The sequence below is a fragment of the Poromitra crassiceps genome, assembly GCF_964638095.1.
Source record: "Poromitra crassiceps genome assembly, chromosome: 7".
In the NCBI taxonomy this organism is placed as follows: Eukaryota; Metazoa; Chordata; class Actinopteri; order Beryciformes; family Melamphaidae; genus Poromitra; species Poromitra crassiceps.
Genome location: NC_139628.1, coordinates 60,464,756 through 60,487,904, shown reverse-complemented (window position 1 = coordinate 60,487,904; position 23,149 = coordinate 60,464,756). Strand labels below are relative to the sequence as shown.

The 23,149-nt window shown below is 42.7% G+C and overlaps 1 protein-coding gene across 2 annotated transcripts; it reads right to left on the bottom strand.

Annotated features, from left to right (window-relative positions):
• Positions 1-4,139: 4,139 nt before the first annotated feature.
• On the bottom strand, positions 4,140-23,106 carry LOC310779359 (uncharacterized protein). 2 transcript variants are annotated; one of them, XM_083639901.1, is made up of 22 exons: positions 22,975-23,106; positions 22,127-22,196; positions 21,976-22,041; positions 21,629-21,670; positions 20,798-20,854; positions 20,526-20,597; positions 19,377-19,436; positions 17,941-18,114; positions 16,790-16,861; positions 16,562-16,627; positions 15,550-15,627; positions 13,621-13,680; positions 11,716-11,766; positions 10,492-10,563; positions 9,914-9,991; positions 9,174-9,227; positions 8,843-8,884; positions 7,924-8,004; positions 7,802-7,841; positions 7,427-7,472; positions 6,471-6,885; positions 4,140-5,529 (listed from the first exon to the last, which is right to left on the bottom strand). In XM_083639901.1, the coding sequence occupies exons 2-22, from the start codon at positions 22,193-22,195 to the stop codon at positions 5,032-5,034; spliced, it is 2,193 nt and encodes a 730-aa protein (XP_083496027.1). In that variant the 5' UTR covers position 22,196; positions 22,975-23,106; the 3' UTR covers positions 4,140-5,031. The 2 variants fall into 2 exon arrangements, with proteins under 2 accessions (XP_083496027.1, XP_083496028.1); XM_083639902.1 differs by lacking the exon at positions 21,629-21,670.
• Positions 23,107-23,149: the final 43 nt, after the last annotated feature.

Below are 23,149 nucleotides of genomic sequence, written 5' to 3'. Positions count from 1 at the left end.
TGATATACCACCGATGTAATAATACAACGCTGGTTGAAAATTGGCAGAGTTTAATGTGTTTTTCCTTACATGTTAAGAACAGCCCATTTCTGCTCTTCTGTATCAACATTCCAAGTGTTTGGAAGTATCTGATAACATATAATCTTCCATCAGTACAGTTATTTACACACTCTATCTGTCAATCCACATCTTCACCCAAGGTAGTCATATGACTCTTCAGGCAAATGTCCTCTATTTATGTTGATTTTTTTTTTGTTGGATGAATATGAAAAACTTGAGTTGTGTTTTAAGAAAGGAACCTTCTTTATAGGAACTTTCATCTGCCAGGCCTGGGAGCAAAGGCACAATGTTCTGTTTAGAAAGTGATGTATTGATCTGTTTTGTTGTTTCAGGAGTATCGTTATATTGTGATTTAGTTGGACCACTCCAGCGCTGGCTTATTATGTTGTGCTGTATATTTTGTCTTTTGTGTGTCTTGTAAGCCCATGTGCGCTGGGCACTGTCAAAAGTGCATGACACAATGAATAAAACTAAATAAATTAATTACCGGTAATAAATAAATCAAAACATGTTTGAAATGTATTCTAGAGCAACTATATATCAATTTTGGGAATAGATGATTACCTGAAATGTATCATTGTGATTTATCTAAAATATAGAGAATCCAGTTAGTAAATGTTTGTCAACCAAGAACTCAATTAATCTGCTGTATCATCCTTTAATAAATTCATAATTAAAAATTGTGTGCTTCCAATCATTTTGTACAGTGGCATCAATCTTCAGCCCAGCCAAAGGCCATTCAGCTGCCAGCCGAAAGGCTAAACTGTTGCACCTTTAGAGAAACTAATGATATCTACTGTATACTGTTGATTAAGATGTTGAATTGCTTTAAGTTATGTTATGTTAATTATGTTAAGTTTCTCTTGAATCTGGCAAGGTCCCTGTGCTAATTGGAAGATATCTGTAGCACTTGAACTGTAACATTTTCCAGTTAGTGGACGTCTGATGATGGAATACAATTCTTTATTTTTAGAAAGTGTTCTTAGTCACAGCAAATTCCCTCGATGGTGCAAGATAGGAGGCCATGAAGTCACAGTTGTTCACATAGCGTAAGATGTGGCAACAGCTTCACAAAACTCCACAGGTTGATTGGCAGATATATGGCAGCGCCTCTAGGAATGCAGTGTTTCTCTGATGTCCGCCTTCATGGGGAATCAAACCTGTGACCTTCCAGTAATAGGCTCATCTTTCACCACCTACACCACTGTCCTACCTCTTCCTTTGTTGGCGGTAGCTCAACAGTCACATATTTGAATATATAAGAGGCCCTATGGGCCTTTCTCACAGCCGCCATTTTGTGCCTAAAAGGCAGGGTAAACACGGGTGCAATCAACTCTCTAATTAGGGCCCCAGCACTGGAACACTGAAATAGACTGGAAGTTGGAAACCTTTTATTAATGTTTTGGTGCACCTGTGCTACTTTTAGGGCTGGATATTGGCAAGGTCCTGCACAATACGATTGTATCACGATACATTGCGATACAATACAAATTGCGATATATTGCAATACTCTACATAATTTGCTGTGTACCACTGAGGTAGTGTAATAATATGTACATCACTTTATATTGATAACTTAATGGACAAATGGAGTCAAAACTACTGTGTTGAGTGTGTTACTGAATGTAATGAAATAAAAAAGTATTTTTTATTGTGTCACTGAAAAAAGTCGATATGGCGATATATCATGATATCTTTCTGAAATATCGATACAGTATTGCGGGGAAGCAATATTGCGATATATTGCCGTATGGCCTGCATGTCAAAAACTACTCAATGACTTCTCACCTAAGTTGTTCTAAAGGAAATCGTATCCCTCAGTCGAAAGTGTATAGGTCAAAGGTCAGTACCGGTTATTAAGGTGTTGCTCTAGTTTCTGTTTTGCAGGTTTGTCAGTTGTTTATTTGGTGCTTTGTAACCGGCTTTCAGCCTGCCTTTATTTGCCTTTGCTCTAAGGGAAGTGGCATCAAGTGCAGCTCAACTGTTTGAGCAAAAACGGCTATTTTGGTTCAAGTTAAACGTTCAACAAGACACAAAGCGCAGCGATGGGAGGAACCCACTTGACAAACCCCAATTACATACATACCCACTCCCCTCCCATCGTCCTTTCGTCTGCATGAGCGCCAAGCCTGGTTTCTACGTCTAATTAGCCCTCATAGCACAAGGGATTATACTGGGAGTTAGTCAATGGCAGACTAGTGATTACAGACCAAAGAGCTTTTTGTTCAGCTGTTTGAAGGCATCACGTCTTTAGACTGGACCTATTTGCTCAGAGGTAGTGTGGTTCAGAGGTAGTGTGGTTCAGAGGCTCAGAGGTAGTGTGGTTCAGAGGTAGTGTGGTTCACGCGGCCCCTTCAGTGACCTCCTGCTCAGAGGTAGTGTGGTTCACGCGGCCCCTTCAGTGACCTCCTGCTCAGAGGTAGTGTGGTTCACGCGGCCCCTTCAGTGACCTCCTGCTCAGAGGTAGTGTGGTTCACGCGGCCCCTTCAGTGACCTCCTGCTCAGAGGTAGTGTGGTTCACGCGGCCCCTTCAGTGACCTCCCGAAAAACAAGGGATTTTTCAAAGTCCTTCTAGCAAATCATTGCTTTGCCACGCACAATGGGAACAAGTCGTTTCTCAAAGGGACAGCTTAAGGTTTTCCATCATGAGGTCCCTTGTGCACTTGTGAGGCACATTTAGACAATATTGTGACAAACGGATCATAATCTTTCTCATACCACCTTTTGGAGGCCTTTTCAGAAAAGCCAGTTTACCTCATTCCTCTACCTGGACACTGGCCTATTCTTTCAAACAAAAATGGCAGAAGAATGGTTTTGATGCACAAAACGGGGTGAAGGAATCATAGGGAATAATAATAATAATAAGTCCATGTGGGCAGATTGACTAAAGTTTTGTACTGCAGATAATGTGGTCCATTGTATCCACTCCACTGCCTTACCTCAGTTTTACTTATAGAAGGGGTTTTCAAAGTCTGAGACTGTGAGCCTCCCCTCAGATGCTGACACTTGGACAAAGTAGATCATCTTCATGATCATGTTATTTGAGCCCATTGCTACTCAACAATTGAGCCAAGATATCCTGGTATGACTGTTGACATACTTCAGACGACACCAAATACATAAAAAGATATCCTGGTATGACTGTTGACATACTTCAGACGACACCAAATAAATAAAAAAGGTCTGAAGGCATGTATTTGGTTTCTGACTCTGGGAAAGTTGGAAAACAATCAAATCCCATCCAAACTACTGTATCTCTGAACTATCTCTTTAACCAAATCACACACATTTAGGCTATTCTATGGGACCTCCTTTTGATAAACTTATGTCATATATTTTTTCACTGCCATTCACTGAGCCTCCCCTGAAATTGTTTGGAGCCCATTTTGAAAAACCCCGACTTATAGAGCTCAGCTCAAGTCAGGTGACTTTTTGTGACATCATCTGCCCCAGAAGTTCTGCATTCCTTTTCTCCAGACATTTCGATAAATCCTTATATAACGAGTCTTAAGGCTGGAACCAAGCCAACCGGTCTTCCAGAGAATCGTGAGTCAGACATAAAACATTTGGTTTAAGCAAGAACAAAAAATAACGGGGGGGATTTTTTTTCTGTTATTTTTTGTAACACAAAAGTCACCTGACTGTTGAGCTCTATAGCATTGGCTATAAACGGACGGCATGATATCAAACATGACACCAAACTCTCGTCACATGACACCAAACTCTCGTCACATGACACCAAACTCTCGTCACATGACACCAAACTCTCGTCACATGACACCAAACTCTCGTCACATGACACCAAACTCTCGTCACATGACGGCAAAACCTCGTCACATGACGGCAAAACCTCGTCACATGACATTCATTCTGAGTAAACCTCCATGTTATCTTCAATCATTCACTCATTCCTTTCCAGGATCATGTGAATGGAGCATATCTATCCCAGCATGCATTGGGTTGAAAGCAGGGGAAAACCCTGGACAGGCCAGTCCATCACAAGGCCAGCATGTCACAGACCCAACCATGTTTTAAATGTCATGGAAATGAACACACGCACAACACTCATTACACTGGAATGATCTTTTAACTTCCTCATCATGAGTTAACACCATTAAAAAAAGCAGACAAACAAAACACTTAATCTCCGGGAACTACAGTAGTACCTTTTCAAATGAGGGCACCGGATTTCTTCCTTGTTCTCCTCGTCAGTGGCTTACCGGTAATGCTGTGTATGTCATTACTTACCAGTAATGCTGTGTATGTCATTACATACATTCTATACATTCCTCAGGTTAAGACTCGTCAACGCCTTCAGGGAAGCTGTAAACGATTGAAATGGTGGCGACGATTTATTTAACGGAAAGGAATTCCTAAGAGCCAGACTGGCAGGGTTATCTTTCAGTAAGCCGTGTCCCACTCTGAACCCAAGCATGGGCCTTATATTATGCCCAAGTCATAGTGCTAAATAATAATAAATAAAATAGTAGTAAAATAATAAATAAAAAGGGGAGATTTTGAGTCCTAGAAACCTAGTGGTCTGTTACTTCCACAACTAAGGGAAAGCATACAACAGCAAACAAATGAACAAGAACCCCCTTTTATTGCGAAGACAACATTGATTTAACCCGGTACATAAATGATAAAATACACAGAACCTCCAATTTAGTTAAGTAGATAGTTAAAAAGACTAATTTAAATAATATAAATATTTAAAATATATTACTACAAAACAGCTAATTAAAATTACAATTCTCACAGCCTGAGCCTGTACAGTAATGACAAGCCTAATCAACTGCCAAAACTACTGAATCACATTCAAAACTGTCCAGGTGTAACTTTCAGATCCTCAAGGCTTCCTGGGCTTCTGTGATTTAGGATTAAGGCGGGGCTTTTGTGATTTAAGATTAAGGCACTGAAGCTTTGGTTTGGTTTCCGTGAGCCATTGTCCCGCCATGCCTCTTGCCCTCTTCACTCTTCAAGCTGGGCAAGCTTCTTCGGGTCAGACTCCAACACCTCCTCGTCTTCCTCCTCCACCTTGTCTTCCTCCTCTTCCACCTCCACCTCGATCCCGTCCATAGTTTTCTGCAGCTCCTCTTTGATGCGGTTCAGCTCCAGCAGACCGTCCTGCAGGTCCTTACATACTTCTCGGATCTTAGCGGCAAACTCCGTCTTGGCGCCCTTCCTCAGCTCCACGGAGTCCTTGGCCAGGAAGAAGACGTCGAGCGCCAGGAAGAGACCCGACATGACGCCCGTGGTGACGCTCATCACCTGGGCGGCCTTGGCGGCCCCGCCGGCGACGCTGAGGACCTGCACGGTGCTGATCAGGCTCTCCGTGTTGATCAGCAGAGCCTTGCCGGCACGGCCGCCCTCCTTCATCACGTGCTTGACGTTCTGGTTGAGGTGCTTCTTGGAGATGCTCTCGCAGTACGCCTCAAAGTCCCACTGCTCAAGTGTGTCCATGCCGTCCTGTCAGGTGGAGCAGGGGACGGGGGACGTTGAAGGGGAGAGGTACATGTGTTAGAGTTCCACCCTGACATTTGAACATTAACATCTGTCCTTTGAAGCTGCTGATAAATGAATATTGTCACCACATTCTGAGATTAGGCATATTTGGTGACAATATTCAGTTTGAAAAATGATAAGGACTCAGGGTTTCCCCCAGAACTCTTATCTTGGCAGAAAAAGCATGTGAAAATGGCACGAGGAAGGACATCGGCAGGGGAACCGGTAGGGCCGGTCGGGCCGGAGCCCTACCTACTTTTCAACATGTATTAAAAACAATCTTGCATTATTGTGCACATGAACAGGAGGGACGCGCTCTCCTCCCCATCCTCTGTCTCACAGCATCATTATTGTGCACGTAAACAGGGAGGGACGCGCTCTGGGACAGACCACCACCCCCTCGGGGAGCGAGGGGGTGGTGGTGGTGGTGTTTTGTGGCTGCGTTTGTTTTGTGTGTGTGTGTGTGTGTGTGTGTGTGTGTGTGTGTGTGGGGTGTTCGTTGCAGTGCTGTTGGGCCCAACCAATTTGAAATATGTTCTGTGGCCCATGAGCAAGAGTCTGCAGGTTTTCTGCTGTAGTGTCTGATTGAAATGAAAACCTGGATATACTTGAGCCTCGATGGCACAGGTTTGAAAACCACTCAGAGACTAGTATGGAGGCGGAGCCTGGGAATGAATGCAAAAAAGGGAGAACTAAAAAAAAAAAAGGACGCAGGGCACAGTGTTCAACATTTGGGACACTATTGTGTGTGAACGAGACAGACCTCGTATAGGATTTCTCTACTTGGAGGCGATGAGAACAAATGTCTCGAGGTTACGTCTTGGCAAACGGTTTGCAAGCTTTGTATGCAACTGAAGCCCATTTTATACCGTCTCCAAACAATGAGCCGCCTCTTCCCTTCTCACCTGCACAAACTCCAGACACTCCTTGATGTCATTCATCTCCTCCTCGTAGTCCTTGATCATCTTCTCCACCTTCTTGCGGTCCGTCTTTGAATGGACCGTGTCCGTGATGTTGGCCGAGGCGGACGCCACCCCGCCCGCCGTCGCTATGCCGATGCCGACCGCTGTGACGATGAGCGACGTTCCCAGGGTGAAGGGTGCCAGGATGAGGCCGGTGATGGTGGTGATAGATCCCGCCACGCTGGCCACGCCCCCGCCCACACTGGCCTTGACGGTTTTCTTATGGAAGAGGTCGGCTGCGTCGGCCAAAGAGACGAGCTCCAGGATGCGTTGCTGGAGAGAAGCACCGCGCAGGTTGAAGAGGCGGACAAAGAGACGAGCCGCCATAAAGACACGATCGGCTGCTTCTTCCACCACACTGAGGGAGAGGAACAAGGGCATGGGAGGGAGAGGTGGAGGAAGGTGTGATGGGAGAGAGGTTATGGGAGCTGTTCCAATACGTAAACCTAAGAATTTAGTCTGCGTAATATGAGAGTGAAGCAGTGCGCTGCTGGAAAATAGCATGCGTACTCAGCCAGTGTTGTCGTCGAGTCACTCTATCTCGAGTTCGGGTCGAGTCCCCAGTGTTCGAGTCACCAAAGGAGAAGTCCCCATTACACGAGTCCAATTCTGAAGTTACTGAACATGAATGAATGCACCTGTAGGTGGAACACACCTGCCTGCCCTTGCACCAAATTGAATAATGTCACGGTATAGCTATCAATATCTTATGCAAAACGATTAGGGCCAAAACAAAAACAAAAAAAACAAGTCTTTATAAATTAACAAGTCCGAGTCCTCGTCTCCAACTTCCGGGTCCAAATGCATGAACGCTCGAGTCAAAGTCAAAGACATTAGTGCTCAAGTCCTAGTCACAAGTCCTGGAAATGCGTTGGTAACTTTGGTAAACATGAACTTACTTTTCAGGATTTTCATTCTGGTTTGACTCGTTCCACTCATCCCAGCCTAAGAAATACAAAAGAAACAAGAGACAGAATTATTTCATTGGCCAAGTATATTTGAAACACACAATTTAGCTTCATGGTTGCTTGTGTACTTTAAGAGTAAACGAATAAAGAAGAATACAAAACACCAATATAAAGAAAATCTATAAAAACTGTAGAAGAACAGAGAAGATTGGAATCAATACAGAATATATTCTATTGTAATTTAATATTGCAATAAATAAATAAAGGTGAGCAGTAGTCAGACAAGAGTAACAGTAACAGTAGTAACAGTAACTACTAATGGATCAACTGAATCACAAAACAAAAGATGAATAACATCACACATACCCTCTACTGTTTTCCACCATCCCAAAAGGCCATCTTCATCCTGCAAATGTATCATTTCAAATTAATAATTTGACAAATGACACAGAACATCCACATGAGGATAACAGGAAAAGTAAGCATACATCTAGAGGGTCCAGGGCGGTTCCTTCACTGGGCACCGGTACTTCAGCCATCTCCAGCACCTGGACTTCTACTACCTCCTCCTAGGACAGAGAAGCACGGTACACAATCCTCAACTAGATCCACTAACACAGACAATGCTGCAGTGCCATTTCATCTGAAATCAGGTTATAGGGTGAGCAGATCCCAGCAAACCAAATGTGGGACAAAGAGTATGTTTGTGTGGGACACGTTACCAATGCTGAGTAGTGCTGCAACTAACAATTATTGTCATTACTGATTCATCTGTAGATTATTTTAGACTAGACTTTCGGCCTGTAATTTTTAATTTTTTTTTCCTGTACATTTCCAACAAATGGACTGTACATGTAATAATAATACTGAAGAATGCCTTGTAACTTATTTAAAACAGAAATAATGTTTCATGTTTGTTAATTTGAGTACGGTATATATTCTAACTAAAACTGTCGGCTGTGTTTTTTATATATGCATTGCTTTGCTGCTTGTTTTTTCAATTATTTTTTTGTAAAGCACCTTGAATTGCCTTTGTGTATGAAAGGTGCTATATAAATAAATTTGACTTGACTTGACTTGACTAATCAATTAATCGTCTGGTAATATAAAATGTCACCAAAGATGACATCCTCAAATGTCTTATTTTATCCTGACCAACAGTTCACAACCCAGAGATAGTCTGTCCTAGAAGACTAAAGACATCAGAAAGCTGGAACAAGAGAAAACCTCTCTCTAAAACTAGAGACAATGAAAGTGTGGGACATCATCTCGATATGTGGGAGATGGGAAAAAGCATGAAAATGCTGTGCAGTCCCAGTCCCACACAAAGTGGGAGATCTGAACTACAATGAAGGAGTGAATGAGACCAGCATGGTATTTCAGTTCAGTGCTTCATGTGGAACCAACCTGGGGCAAAAGCTGTGAGTCAGATGATCCGGTAGCAGAGTCCTGCACAGCAAGAAACCAAAATCAAACTACTTCTACTTCAAACTACGAAATACTTCAAAAATCATGGAAGAGGAGAACATTCCCATTGCAAAATCATATGATCACGTGGCTTTAGTGAAAGTCAAAACTATGACATATTATTGAAATTATTAGGCACATTGAGCCCCTTTCTCCCAACACAGAGGATGTTATTTGTGTTTTGAAATGCTGATCAATGAACATCAGATAATGAAATGAATGAACCGCATTTTGAGAATAAAACTCTATTGGCTAAATTAAATTTGTTTACCTTGGTTCCAGATCCAAACAATGCACTGGGGAGAATTCTCCTTATTCTGAAAGTCTGGAAGAGGAAAGAATACAGATACATGATTTGTTTTGCTTTACTGCCCTCCAAAGGAAACGATAGGTACCGCAAGTATGTAAATAATGACTCTTGGGGGGGGGGGCTATACTTCTGTCCTGACAGAGGTCGATTTTTTTCTTCAAAATGGAAAAGTCTACTCATCACCAGCGACATCTACAGCTGTTTGTGCTTGTAGGGCAGTAAGTACATATGCAGCGTTTCTGATATCAGTATAATCTTCTAGACCAGAGTTCACATTGCTATGAAAATACTCTGCTTCAGCCTTAGGGTCTTATATTCCCAAAAGATCCCATTAGAAAAAAGGCTCACATTCCTATATTTTGGGAAACAAATAACAATGGTTGCTCTATTAACACTAGGCCGAAGATACCGTCAGTTGGCAGCCTTTTTGAATTGTACAATGGAGATACAATAGATACAGTATCTCATTTCAAAATGCCTTATATTACATTTCCTAGATCCACTTTCTGTGCAATCACAATCCATTGTTGTTGGATTTAGGTTTTCAAAATCGCACAAAGGAGTAGGACTATATTTGACCCCCTTCAACTGATGTCTTTGTCCGTTCTAGTGTTTCTACGTGTCAAGTAATAAACGGCTTTTGCTTTATAAGTCAAATGGACTAATTTGAAGGTAACCTGGCCGGGCTGTGTGCTACATACCCCCACTCTCTTCTTCGGTGCCTCCTTCGGCTGGCTCTTCACTTCACAGCTGGTGTCAGCGTCGGTGTACCAAATAGACTGTGGACAAGTTGTGCAGTTAGTTTGTTAGAGAGAGATTAAGAGATTTGTCCAATTATCTAATTAGTCGATCAAAAGAGAATTAATCCATCATCATCTTGACAACCGAAAGTAAAAGTAATAGTGAAAATAGTACATCCTCTGGCTACAGCTTCACACATGCTAAGATTGTCTGCTTTCTTCCTTCTTATTTTTGGCTGCTGGCATGTAAGCCATTTTCAAACATCACTTTGTCATTATTTGTGACATTTTATACACAAAATGATTCAGCTATTCTCCAAAACATTATTTGCATAGGTTAACCAATAATCGAAAGAATTGTTAGTTACAGCCCTAGTTAGTGACTGAATATTGATATTTTATGATGCACAGCTTATAATGCGAATGATGAATTTCAGGCAATAACTGGATACATAAAAGAAAATAGGTAAATGGATAATTAGCATTGTGGAAACTTCAGTTGCGTTCATGACAACATAGAGATGTACTTCATGTCTTACATGTCTGTCTATGGTGCTTTCATCCAAGCTGCCAGAGCTGGAGGAGAGGTCGCTGTGCACAGACTCACTGTCCTGAATGAAGAATGGAGAGACAGTGGGTGAAAGAAAGTGTATGAATTGAGTGTTCAAACAAATAATATATCTATATTCAATTCAAAGAGCAAATGACACTGAAAATGAAAGCAAAGTATTATTGCTGGTTATGATCGACTGGGAACTTTGGTTGATCCCAGAAACAGGAACAAAAAACATTAAAATGTTACTTGACTAAATCAATTTGATTAAAGCAGAAATACTGAGGCCATTGTCCTCCTGTGCATCACTTCCTGTGTGTCACTTCAGGTCACTTCTTCAATGCATTTACAAATCAATAATCAATTATCATATAACTGAAACAATCATCAGAAAACATCATCATCCCTTCCACCCTCACTAAACCTTGACCAGTACCTGCGTCCTGACCCTTCCACCATCACTAAACCTTGACCAGTACCTGCGTCCTGACCCTTCCACCATCACTAAACCTTGACCAGTACCTGCGTCCTGACCCTTCCACCATCACTAAACCTTGACCAGTACCTGCGTCCTGACCCTTCCACCATCACTAAACCTTGACCAGTACCTGCGTCCTGACCCTTCCACCATCACTAAACCTTGACCAGTACCTGCGTCCTGACCCTTCCACCATCACTAAACCTTGACCAGTACCTGCGTCCTGACCCTTCCACCATCACTAAACCTTGACCAGTACCTGCGTCCTGACCCTTCCACCATCACTAAACCTTGACCAGTACCTGCGTCCTGACCCTTCCACCATCACTAAACCTTGACCAGTACCTGCGTCCTGACCCTTCCACCATCACTAAACCTTGACCAGTACCTGCGTCCTGACCCTTCCACCATCACTAAACCTTGACCAGTACCTGCGTCCTGACCCTTCCACCATCACTAAACCTTGACCAGTACCTGCGTCCTGACCCTTCCACCATCACTAAACCTTGACCAGTACCTGCGTCCTGACCCTTCCACCATCACTAAACCTTGACCAGTACCTGCGTCCTGACCCTTCCACCATCACTAAACCTTGACCAGTACCTGCGTCCTGACCCTTCCACCATCACTAAACCTTGACCAGTACCTGCGTCCTGACCCTTCCACCATCACTAAACCTTGACCAGTACCTGCGTCCTGACCCTTCCACCATCACTAAACCTTGACCAGTACCTGCGTCCTGAGGGAATTCGCCGAATCCGTCTGACAATCCTCCTTTGGCATCTAAATAATCACAACAAAAACAACGTGATGGATATTAAGACATGTAGTACATCCAGCTGGCTTGTGCCAAGTTAGCCCATTATCATTGTCCATCTAGCGTACCTGTGTGTAAGACATCTAGCATACCTGTGTGTAAGACTAGCATACCTGTGTGTAAGTCTAGCATACCTGTGTGTAAGTCTAGCATACCTGTGTGTAAGTCATCTAGCGTACCTGTGTGTAAGACTAGCGTACCTGTGTGTAAGACATCTAGCATACCTGTGTGTTTATTATTGTCCTTCTAGTGTACCTGTGTGTTTATTATTGTCCTTCTAGTGTACCTGTGTGTTTATTATTGTCCATCTAGCATACCTGTGTGTTTATTATTGTCCTTCTAGTGTACCTGTGTGTTTATTATTGTCCATCTAGCATACCTGTGTGTTTATTATTGTCCATCTAGCATACCTGTGTGTTTATTATTGTCCATCTAGCATACCTGTGTGTTTATTATTGTCCTTCTAGTGTACCTGTGTGTTTATTATTGTCCATCTAGCATACCTGTGTGTTTATTATTGTCCATCTAGCATACCTGTGTGTTTATTATTGTCCATCTAGCATACCCGTGTGTTTATTATTGTCCATCTAGCATACCTGTGTGTTTATCATTGTCCATCTAGCGTACCTGTGTGTAAGACATCTAGCGTACCTGTGTGTAAGACTAGCATACCTGTGTGTAAGACATCTAGCGTACTTGTGTGTAAGACTAGCGTACCTGTGTGTAAGACTAGCATACCTGTGTGTAAGACTAGCATACCTGTGTGTAAGACATCTAGCGTACTTGTGTGTAAGACTAGCGTACCTGTGTGTAAGACTAGCTTACCTGTGTGTAAGACTAGCGTACCTGTGTGTTTATTATTGTCTATCTAGCGTACCTGTGTGTTTATTATTGTCCATCTAGCGTACCTGTGTGTAAGACATCTAGCGTACCTGTGTGTAAGACTAGCTTACCTGTGTGTAAGACATCTAGCGTACCTGTGTGTAAGACATCTAGCGTACCTGTGTGTAAGACTAGCTTACCTGTGTGTAAGACATCTAGCTTACCTGTGTGTAAGACATCTAGCGTACCTGTGTGTAAGACTAGCTTACCTGTGTGTAAGACATCTAGCGTACCTGTGTGTAAGACTAGCTTACCTGTGTGTAAGACATCTAGCGTACCTGTGTGTAAGACATCTAGCGTACCTGTGTGTAAGACATCTAGCGTACCTGTGTGTAAGACATCTAGCGTACCTGTGTGTAAGACATCTAGCGTACCTGTGTGTAAGACATCTAGCGTACCTGTGTGTAAGACATCTAGCTTACCTGTGTGTAAGACATCTAGCTTACCTGTGTGTAAGACTAGCGTACCTGTGTGTAAGACTAGCGTACCTGTGTGTAAGACATCTAGCTTACCTGTGTGTAAGACTAGCGTACCTGTGTGTAAGACTAGCGTACCTGTGTGTAAGACATCTAGCTTACCTGTGTGTAAGACTAGCGTACCTGTGTGTAAGACTAGCGTACCTGTGTGTAAGACATCTAGCTTACCTGTGTGTAAGACTAGCGTACCTGTGTGTAAGACATCTAGCGTACCTGTGTGTAAGACATCTAGCTTACCTGTGTGTAAGACATCTAGCTTACCTGTGTGTAAGACTAGCGTACCTGTGTGTAAGACTAGCGTACCTGTGTGTAAGACTAGCGTACCTGTGTGTAAGACATCTAGCGTACCTGTGTGTAAGACATCTAGCTTACCTGTGTGTAAGACATCTAGCTTACCTGTGTGTAAGACTAGCGTACCTGTGTGTAAGACTAGCGTACCTGTGTGTAAGACATCTAGCGTACCTGTGTGTAAGACTTGAATGGGTTTACTTTTTGCATCATCCCTTTGAACTTCCCTGGGTTCTAAAAGAAACCAGAAGATGACAGAAAAATACCTTCATAACAGAAAAACAAGAGACAAAACAGATTCTTTCATCTCATTCTGGTAACTATGAGCTATATAGACTAAATATCACGTGTTCGGTCACCTGATTATCCACTGATTTGTATCAGAAGAAGAACAGAAAAATAAAATCTACATGGGGTGGATTAAATTAAATAACAGAAACAGTAAAGTAGGGATGCAGTGATATATGGGCCGTATATCAGTTGACTGCAATCGTCCTATCGGCAAAAAAAAAAAAAGGTGGCGTTCACCGGTTGCAGTGGCTGATATTTAGCTGGGTCACATCATTTCTGCCTGTGCACCTCTAAGTACTGAAACATTCTTCTCATTGAGTAGGGAGGTCAAATACTTCAACAGTTCAGTTATTTGTTTATAATGAAGATTCCTTTGTTTCCATGTCACAAAAGGGGCAATAAAAGAACATATTGTATGGGCTATCTCCCAAAATTTTATTTTAAACATTGGTTTCAGCATCGGCCCAGAATCCCTAAGAAAAGTGACTCATTTTGAAGCTATTAAAAGCACAAAGGGAGCTAGCGAGTTGTAGGCTATTGAACGGAGAACCGAGGATGATTACGTTTACCTTGTTCTCTCTCTCTCTCTGCTCTCTTCTCCCTCTCTTCTGTCTTCTCTTCTCTTCCTTCTCTCTCGCTATGCTTGTTTTTTTATAAGCTTGATATAAGTTGTTCATTTCTGTTTATTGATTGTGCGTAGTTAGACCCAGCTAGACGCATTCTCTGTAAAGTCATTTGAGACATGCTTGTGAATTAGGGCCATAGAAATAAACTTGCCTTGACTTTTCAAAGCAACATGAGGAATTTACCCAAAGAGGCCAAATAGTCTCTGTGTCAAAGTTGCAGTTGAACCGGGCAGAAAAACTACAATCTTATTGAATATAGCGAGAATGAACAGTCTCAAAAAGCATGACAATATGGACCAAACCAACAAATCACATCAGCCAAGAGGAACAGGTTACTATTCGCTTTCTGCGAGGAGAAAAAAAAGACAGATCACGGCAACGTCACCCGATGTCATTGCAGCTGCTAGCTCACTAAGCAGCTAGTTAGTTCACTAAGCAGCTAGTTAGCTCACTAACCAGCTAGTTAGCTCACTAAGCAGCTAGTTAGCTCTTATCACAGACAAGCTAGTTAGCTCACTAAGCAGCTAGTTAGCCCTTCTCACAGACAATACAGTGTTGTGGAACAAGCAAGGCTTACCAGATATTTCCAATACATGCCGGACGGTATCCATACCACCTTTATGATCGCTGCTACTGTAACGTCAATTCACTGATTACAACTTCCTATTTCTCCACCGGCACTTTCAATTTCCCCATATTTGTTGTTGCTATGGGAAACGGCCAGTGTCTCTGTCATCGCGATTGGTTGGCTGAGAAAAGTGGTTCACGTTACCCAGCGCTTTTCTGAAAAGTTTAACATTCCTCAACTTTTGAAAGAGGATAAAAAAAGCATGCTATATGGACACTCAGCCTAAGCACCACAATTCAGGAAGATTAAAAAGAATGAAAGGGTGGTTTCATAAACACCGAGACAAACTCCTTCCACGGCCTCCCCAATCAGTAGATCAAAACATAAACAACCTTTATAGGAAGTAGATTTCTTGTTAGGTCCAATATTCCACCACACAGGGTTCAGGACTCCATGGATGATTGAAACTACTCTGAAGGCACAGGGTGTGTCTCTAGTCCACCTTGAGGTACTTTATGGTATTTATATACTGTTTTGCTGTTAATTTGTCCGCCACGTGCACCTGCATGTTCAATTGAAAGACTTGATAGGTTTGCGTTGTGACAGTTAAAACTGTACCTGCTTCTCTGGTATGTTGTTATTGTCTGTTAAGCTTCCAGCACTGGAGGAGAGGTCGCTGTGTAGAGATCGAGTGTCCTGAAAACGACAAGAATGATGTTAAGATATAAATAAGATATAGCCGTGATGTTGATGAGCAGACAAAATCACAACCAACACCATCTATTCACGATAACACTGGGACAGGCTCCACACAATTTCAAGGCGATAAAGGTTTAATTCTTAAAAATGTGATATAGGCATTTTGAGAAGTAACTGCTAGCTGGAATTACACTGATCAATAAAAAGAATAAAGTTGAAAGTTTGCATTGTTTTTAAGTAAAGGTTGTTAGTTGGCTGATAACTTCAAATGAATTTGTGCAAAACTTTCAGACTGAAGCAAACACAATTTAACCTTTTGTGGTTCCATATGTTAGTGCAGGGGTTTTCAAAGTCTGAGACTGTGGGCCTCCCCCCAGACAAAGCTTGGAAAAAGGTGCCAGCTAGCTCAATTCCTAGATGCCTATGGGATCATGATTCTGTTATTTAACAATTAAGCCAAGATAGCCTGATATTGCAGTTTGACATCCTTCAGACTCCACCAAATACATAAAAGGTCTGTGTAGAATGAATCTCCTGCACTACAGCCCCTCTCCACAAGGGGAGATCGGTGCCACGAAATCACTGGCAAACAAATTTAATAAAGGTACAAAAACTGACGTTTCGACGCGAGCAGCGTCTTCTTCAGAGTCAAAGGTCTAAAAAGGTCTGTCTGAAGGCATTCATTTGTTTCTGACTCTGGGAAAGTGGGAAAAACTGTCAAAATCCCCAAAACGACTGTATCTCCGAACTATCTCTTTAACCAAATCACACACATTATTCTACTGTATGAGATCTCCTTTTAATAACGTCATATCTTTTCACTTTCATTCACCGAGCCTCCCCTGAAACTGCTTGGAGCCCCCCTGGGGAGGCCCACCTCCCACTTTGAGAACCTCTGCGTTGGTGACATCTTCATTATAGTGACTGGTACCTGTGGCTGTGTGGCGGATTTGAATGGGTTGACTTTCTGCATCATGCCTACGAACATCCCCGGGTTCTAAATAATAAAGACATTTATTGGACAAACAAAAACTTGAGCAGAACAGGAAGTTTGCCAAATACGAGCAAATCAATACGGGATGTGTTTTATATGAGTGGATCATCTACATGTGAGATGTGTTTTATATGAGTGGATCATCTACAATAGGCCAAGTTGTACCTGTTTGCCCTCAAGTAGTTTCCCAGTCGCTGGTGCTTCTGCAGAGACATTTTGAGGATCTTCCTTTGACACCTACAGCCAAGAGAAAAGAATAACTGTTATATATATATATATATATATATATATATATATATTATATATATATTATATATATATAATATATATATATATATATTATATATAATAACTAACCCTAACCCTTTGACACCTACAGCCAAGAGAAAAGAATACAAATGAAAGGAGAAGTTAATTTTTGCACTAATGGATTGCGTTGCTTATATCAAGCTAGCTTCCTGTATGTGCTTACCAACGGATGTTTGTCTCTAGTATATGTTGTGGACATCCCACTGGATTGTGAGTGTGTAACAGAGTATAGCTCAGCTTGTAATTCTAACTGTTTATTGAAATTATTAGTCACATTATTAGTCTCATATATTGGATATGGGCACCTTGTTACAGCAGAAGAGTTCATTTTTATTTTATTTTATTCTGAACATTTCTGTACCGTTTGAGACGGTGAAATTGAATTGCTGTTAACGGCCTCGTCTCGTGACATCGTCACCCGATCCAAACTGCTGAGCGTGGTTCAATCAAAAACGCAGTGTGATTAAATCCACCAGTCGCAGTGAAGAGGGAAGAGGAGGTTCAGGTGTGCAGTTGTGTCTTTTCCAGTTGTCAATGGCAGGAATACTGTAGCCCAGTGCTTCCCAACCAGGGGTACGTGTACCCCTAGGGGTACTTGAGCAGCTTGCAGGGGGTACTTGGAAAGATTGGGGATTACAATTTATTTCCAAAATGATAAAAACAATATTCCACGTAATTTCATTGGCTTATCTTGGTAAAAAAAAGTATTAAAGGGGAGTCATTCAAATGATTTCCATTTAATAATCAGATGTGTTAGAGATGCCTATAAAAGTGTAATATGTAATAATTTAGAACAAATTTAGGAGAATCATCGACACACATGAGTGAGGGGGTACTATAGGCATGGCAAAACAGATCAAGGGGTACATAAGACAAAAAAGGTCGGGAACCACTGCTGTAGCCTATGTTGTTCCTGCCACTTCAACTTATAAACCAATGATTTGCTTCAAAAGTCTGGTTTGAAACGGCTGTCAGCTTGTGGGGTTGACTGGAGAAGGCCACAGTACCTGTGTGGAAGACTTGAAGGGGTTAACTTTCTGCATGACCCCTTTGAGCATGCCGGGGTTCTGACCCGGAGCAGACTCAGCAGCACTTCCCTGGTTCTGACCCGGAGCAGATTCAGCAGCACTTCCCTGTTCCAGTGACTCTGAAGAAGAAGCTTTACTGCCCGTGGAGGAAACCTGCATGAAATAATAAGACAGCTGAGTGGACGCCGTCGATCTTCCCAAATGCAAATCATCTTACAACAGCCTTCTCCTGCTCTCTCCTCTTTCTCCCCTCCTCTGCTCCTTCCCCTCCTCCTCCTCTCCTCCTTCCCCATTCCCTGCCACTTCCTGCTCTCTCCTCTCCCACATTCCCCCTGCTCTCCCTCCCCTGCACCCTCCCACCTCTCCTTCTCCGTTCTCTCCTCCCCCACATCCCCCCGCTCTCCCTCCCTCCTCCCCTCTCCTGCTCTCTCCTCTTTCCCCCTTCCCCCACTATTCTAAAGCATAGTACCCATTCTACTCCAAAGCATGGCACCCATTCTATCCCCTCCCACTATTTAAAGCCTGGCACCCATTCTAACCTAAAGCGAGGCACCCATAAGCTCTATATGTGAACATGTGTTTATTTGGCAAAGGGATTCACTACTAAAGGCTTGCAGCCAATTAAATTAAGCATAGTTTGGTTGCTAAGAAATCGACATATGTCCGTTTGCAAAATGTGTGTCTATATTTCTCTATCATATAATTGTTCGATGTGTTATTATTACTACTGTAATTTGTTACTGTTGTGTCAGCTAGCCCTCCCTTCCCTGTTCTCTCCATATAGTCTCTCATACTCCCCCTGCTCTCCCTCCCCACCTCCTCCCGTTCCCTCAGCATGGCATCCATTCTCTTTCTTTCCCCCTTCCCCTGCTACTTTCCCCACCTCTCCTTCTCTGCTCCCTCCTCCCCCACATTTCCCATTCTCTGCCCACCTCCTCCCTCTCCCTGCTCTCTTCTTTATTCTGTAATTTGCTACTGTTTTGTCAGCTAGATTTAGCTAGACATATTTTCTGTGAAGCCCTCTGAGACATGCTTGTGAATTAGGGCTATATAAATAAACTTGACTTGACCTGTGAGGTAGACCTGTGTTTACCTGTGAGGTAGACCTGTGTTTACCTGTGAGGTAGACCTGTGTTTACCTGTGAGGTAGACCTGTGTTTACCTGTGAGGTAGCGCTGTGTTTACCTGTGAGGTAGCGCTGTGTTTACCTGTGAGGTAGCGCTGTGTTTACCTGTGAGGTAGCGCTGTGTTTACCTGTGAGGTAGACCTGTGTTTACCTGTGAGGTAGACCTGTGTTTACCTGTGAGGTAGCGCTGTGTTTACCTGTGAGGTAGACCTGTGTTTACCTGTGAGGTAGACCTGTGTTTACCTGTGAGGTAGACCTGTGTTTACCTGTGAGGTAGCGCTGTGTTTACCTGTGAGGTAGACCTGAATGGGTTGACCTTCTGCATGACGCCTTTCAGCATACCAGGGTTCTGAAACACAAACGTGTTTTAGAACTTCCTGAAACTTTCTGAATTCAGTGGTTCCCAAAGCCGGTCCGCAGGCTCTGAGCACTGCTGGTTTTCATTCTAGCCGTTTAAACAGGGACTGATTTAAACCTGGGACGCCAGGTGAAGACGGTTAACTCCATGGTAGGACAGAAAACCAGGGGCACTCTGGATTCTGAGGACTGGAGTTGGAAACCACTGTGTTAAACTGTTGAAACATGAGACCATGATCAGTCACCAAACATAGGGGATATGCTACTTTGTGTATAATTCTACTTTGTAATGCATTATGGTACGATGATTACTTTTTGTCAAGCTGACTTTTAACTGATTTCCAGATTTATCAAGCTTATTTTGTGATTTTTTTAAGTGATTGCATCAGTGATTTAGTGATTGGGTAAGTGACTTGACTTAAGAGCGATTGGGCCAAATTCTCTGACTGTACTGACAGACAGGACAGATGCCAAAATGACTTCTTTCAAGAAATCATCATAAAACATTGCATTTCACAAAGAAAACGTTTAAATAAAGCTTGATAAGTAGGAAAAAAGGTAACAAGATAACAAGTCAAGTCTTTTTTTTCCAGTCTGTGGTAACTAGTAACTTAACATGTTAGTGTTGTAATCTGTCAGGTACTTATTCAAGTTAGAATGTTACCCCCCCCCTTTAAAAATGGTTCATCATTGTCAGTGCAAAAAGTGAACACAGGATCTCATGTAGACATGCTGCACGACACAATCCAAATATGCTCCATATAAATATGACTGGCTTGCTTAGTGTTTAAAATCATAGCTTGCCAGCCAGCCAAGCCATATTGCTATGACATGTTTTTGAAGCGGGTAACACGAGCACTGTCTGATATGTACTTCAGTCAATAAAAACGTATGTACATCCATCTCATTGTATTGTCACCTGTGTGGAGTCGGGGTGTATTCTCACCTGTGTGGAGTCTGGGTGTATTGTCACCTGTGTGGAGTCTGGGTGTATTCTCACATGTGTGGAGTCTGGGTGTATTGTCACCTGTGTCGAGTCTGGGTGTATTCTCACCTGTGTGGAGTCTGGGTGTATTCTCACCTGTGTGGAGTCTGTGGCAGTTCCCTGTTCTAGTGACTCTGCAGAAGGAGCTTTACTGACTGTAGGGGGAGCCTGGATACAAAAGATAATGACAACAGCTGATGTTATATGAAGGAGTCACAATTAGAACAACTCTTTTGTGTCTTGTGTTTACCTGTGATTTTGTGTCTTGTGTTTACCTGTGATTTTGTGTTTACCTGTGATTTTGTGTCTTGTGTTTACCTGTGATTTTGTGTCTTGTGTTTACCTGTGATTTTGTGTCTTGTGTTTACCTGTGAGGTAGACTTGAATGGGTTGACCTTCTGCATAACTCCCATCACCCCAGTCCTCTGAAGATAATGCAAACACACACATTCACCATGATCAACTGATGACTATTGAAATACTGTATGACCTATGAACCCTGTTGAAAATAGACCTGGGCTCATATGTATAACGCCTCTTTGAGCAAGAGCGATGATAAAGAATCAGCAGTCAGTGATGGTAGAATCAATCATTTTCCATTCACTATCGAATGATAAATAATCAATATTGACAGATGTAACAGATCCAAGCTCAGCACTGTACTGCCCCTCTCACACTGGACTAGAAACAGATCTAAGCTCAGCACTGTACTGCCCCTCTCACACTGGACTAGAAACAGATCTAAGCTCAGCACTGTACTGCCCCTCTCACACTGGACTAGAAACAGATCTAAGCTCAGCACTGTACTGCCCCTCTCACACTGGACTAGAAACAGATCTAAGCTCAGCACTGTACTGCCCCTCTCACACTGGACTAGAAACAGATCTAAGCTCAGCACTGTACTGCCCCTCTCACACTGGACTAGAAACAGATCTAAGCTCAGCACTGTACTGCCCCTCTCACACTGGATTAGAAACAGATCTAAGCTCAGCACTGTATTGCCCCTCTCACACTGGACTAGAAACACAGGGTCAACCTTGATTGTCGGCCATGTTGAACACAGAATGAAAACATGCTTTTGATGCCTTTATAACAAGGTGACATGGGGACATGCCGCTGTGTGAAGTTCCTCCTACATACGACGGCCATGTGTGTTCAAATGGTAGAAAATAATTTACGCATATAAGACTCGATCTCACCTTGGTCTTTGGGACAAGATCACTCCTGACCTCATTCTTCTCCTAGATTAGAACGAAATAATACAATCAAAAAAAGTGTGAGACTAATGGAGGTGTGTGTGTGTGTGTGTGTGTGTGTGTGTGTGTGTGTGTGTGTGTGTGTGTGTGTGTGTGTGTGTAGGTGTGTGTGTGTAGGTGTAGAGGTGTGTGTGTGTGTGTGTGTGTGTGTATGTGTGTAGGTGTGTGTGTAGGTGTGTGTGTGTGTGTGTGTGTGTGTGTGTGTGTGTGTGTGTGTGTGTGTGTGTGTGTGTGTGTGTGTGTGTGTGTGTGTGTAGGTGTGTGTGTGTGTAAGGAGTAACCACATTTACCTGTGAGATAACACTCATCCCTGCATCCTCTCTGTTCAGGCCATGTGTAATGGGGTTATCCAGCTCCTGGTGATAAATTAAGCCTCAGTTCTTTAAAGACATTCTTGTAAACAAACAAACAAACAAACAAACACACAAACAAACAGCATACCTCCGTGCTGGGTCTAGGTGGGACCACTGGAGTTGCTGATGTGCGTTTATCTCTTCTGAACATGTTCATGCTGAAACAGTGAGTGAGACAGAGGATCAGTTGTTTCGATAGGTGATGATGACATTTCATTTACCATAACACAAGAATAATGTAATATGAAACTGTGGCATGCTAAGTACAGTACTTGGCTACAGCTACACTAGGCTATAGGCTAAAATACAGTAAAGTATTAGAGCATTTTGAGCATGTTGTCATCATCAGCTGACAAAGCTGCCCTCTCCTTTGCGGAGTCAGTGTTACGCCAAATCCCGTTCCGATTTCTGGTTATTGTATGTGATCTTGCTTGTGCAAACGTATATGCATCGCAGAACATGACCTGGGTTCTTTTCTGAGTAATTATTATCTACTGGTAAATTCGGCTTACATCCGAATCCACCAGAATGCACATTTGTCTATCAACAGATAAGTGCTGAACTTGTTCACATGAACTCGCTTCCGCCCAAAACGTCAGTGTGTTTTGGTGGAGGGACGTGGGGAGAAAAGACGAGCCACTTTGAAAAGTTGTAACGTTATTGACACAGATACGGCTTGGTTATTATATGTATGCCGAACTGAAGAGTGCCTCCTAAGGCTTCGTAAAATGTCTTAAGTTGCCTTCTACCAGGCAAGTGCGTTTGCCGAGAGGCGTGGAAACATTAAATTGTCTGAATTTGGAATACAGTTCGGCGCACGCAGCAGAACGCGTTGTCTAGTGTGTCCCCGCAACTACAGAGGAATGTTTGACATTGACAACAAGACAAAATAATGGTCGACAACAACACAACGCAACGAGTACACAGGCTGCCTACCTCAGTGTTGAATCAGAGGCACAAAGACAAGCACAATGTGGCGTGGCAATGCGAGGGCAGGAGGGGGAAGCGGGTTTTTAACTTGTACACTATACACAGCTGTGTAACGCTACGTAGTCCTTCACTTCCCCCTCGCTAACCGCGAGAGAGACGCCAAACTGGTTTAGCAAAAAGT

What these genes read in the sequence shown, in the direction of transcription:
- LOC310779359 (XM_083639901.1), bottom strand. Translation starts at nt 22,195, where the DNA reads ATGAACATGTTCAGAAGAGATAAACGCACATCAGCAACTCCAGTGGTC. An exon ending in CTGCCACAGACTCCACACAG is followed by an intron (nt 19,437 to 20,525) that starts GTGAGAATACAC and finishes TTTGTGTTTCAG; the next exon opens with AACCCTGGTATGCTGAAAGG. An exon ending in CGAATTCCCTCAGGACGCAG is followed by an intron (nt 10,564 to 11,715) that starts GTACTGGTCAAG and finishes TTCTTCATTCAG; the next exon opens with GACAGTGAGTCTGTGCACAG.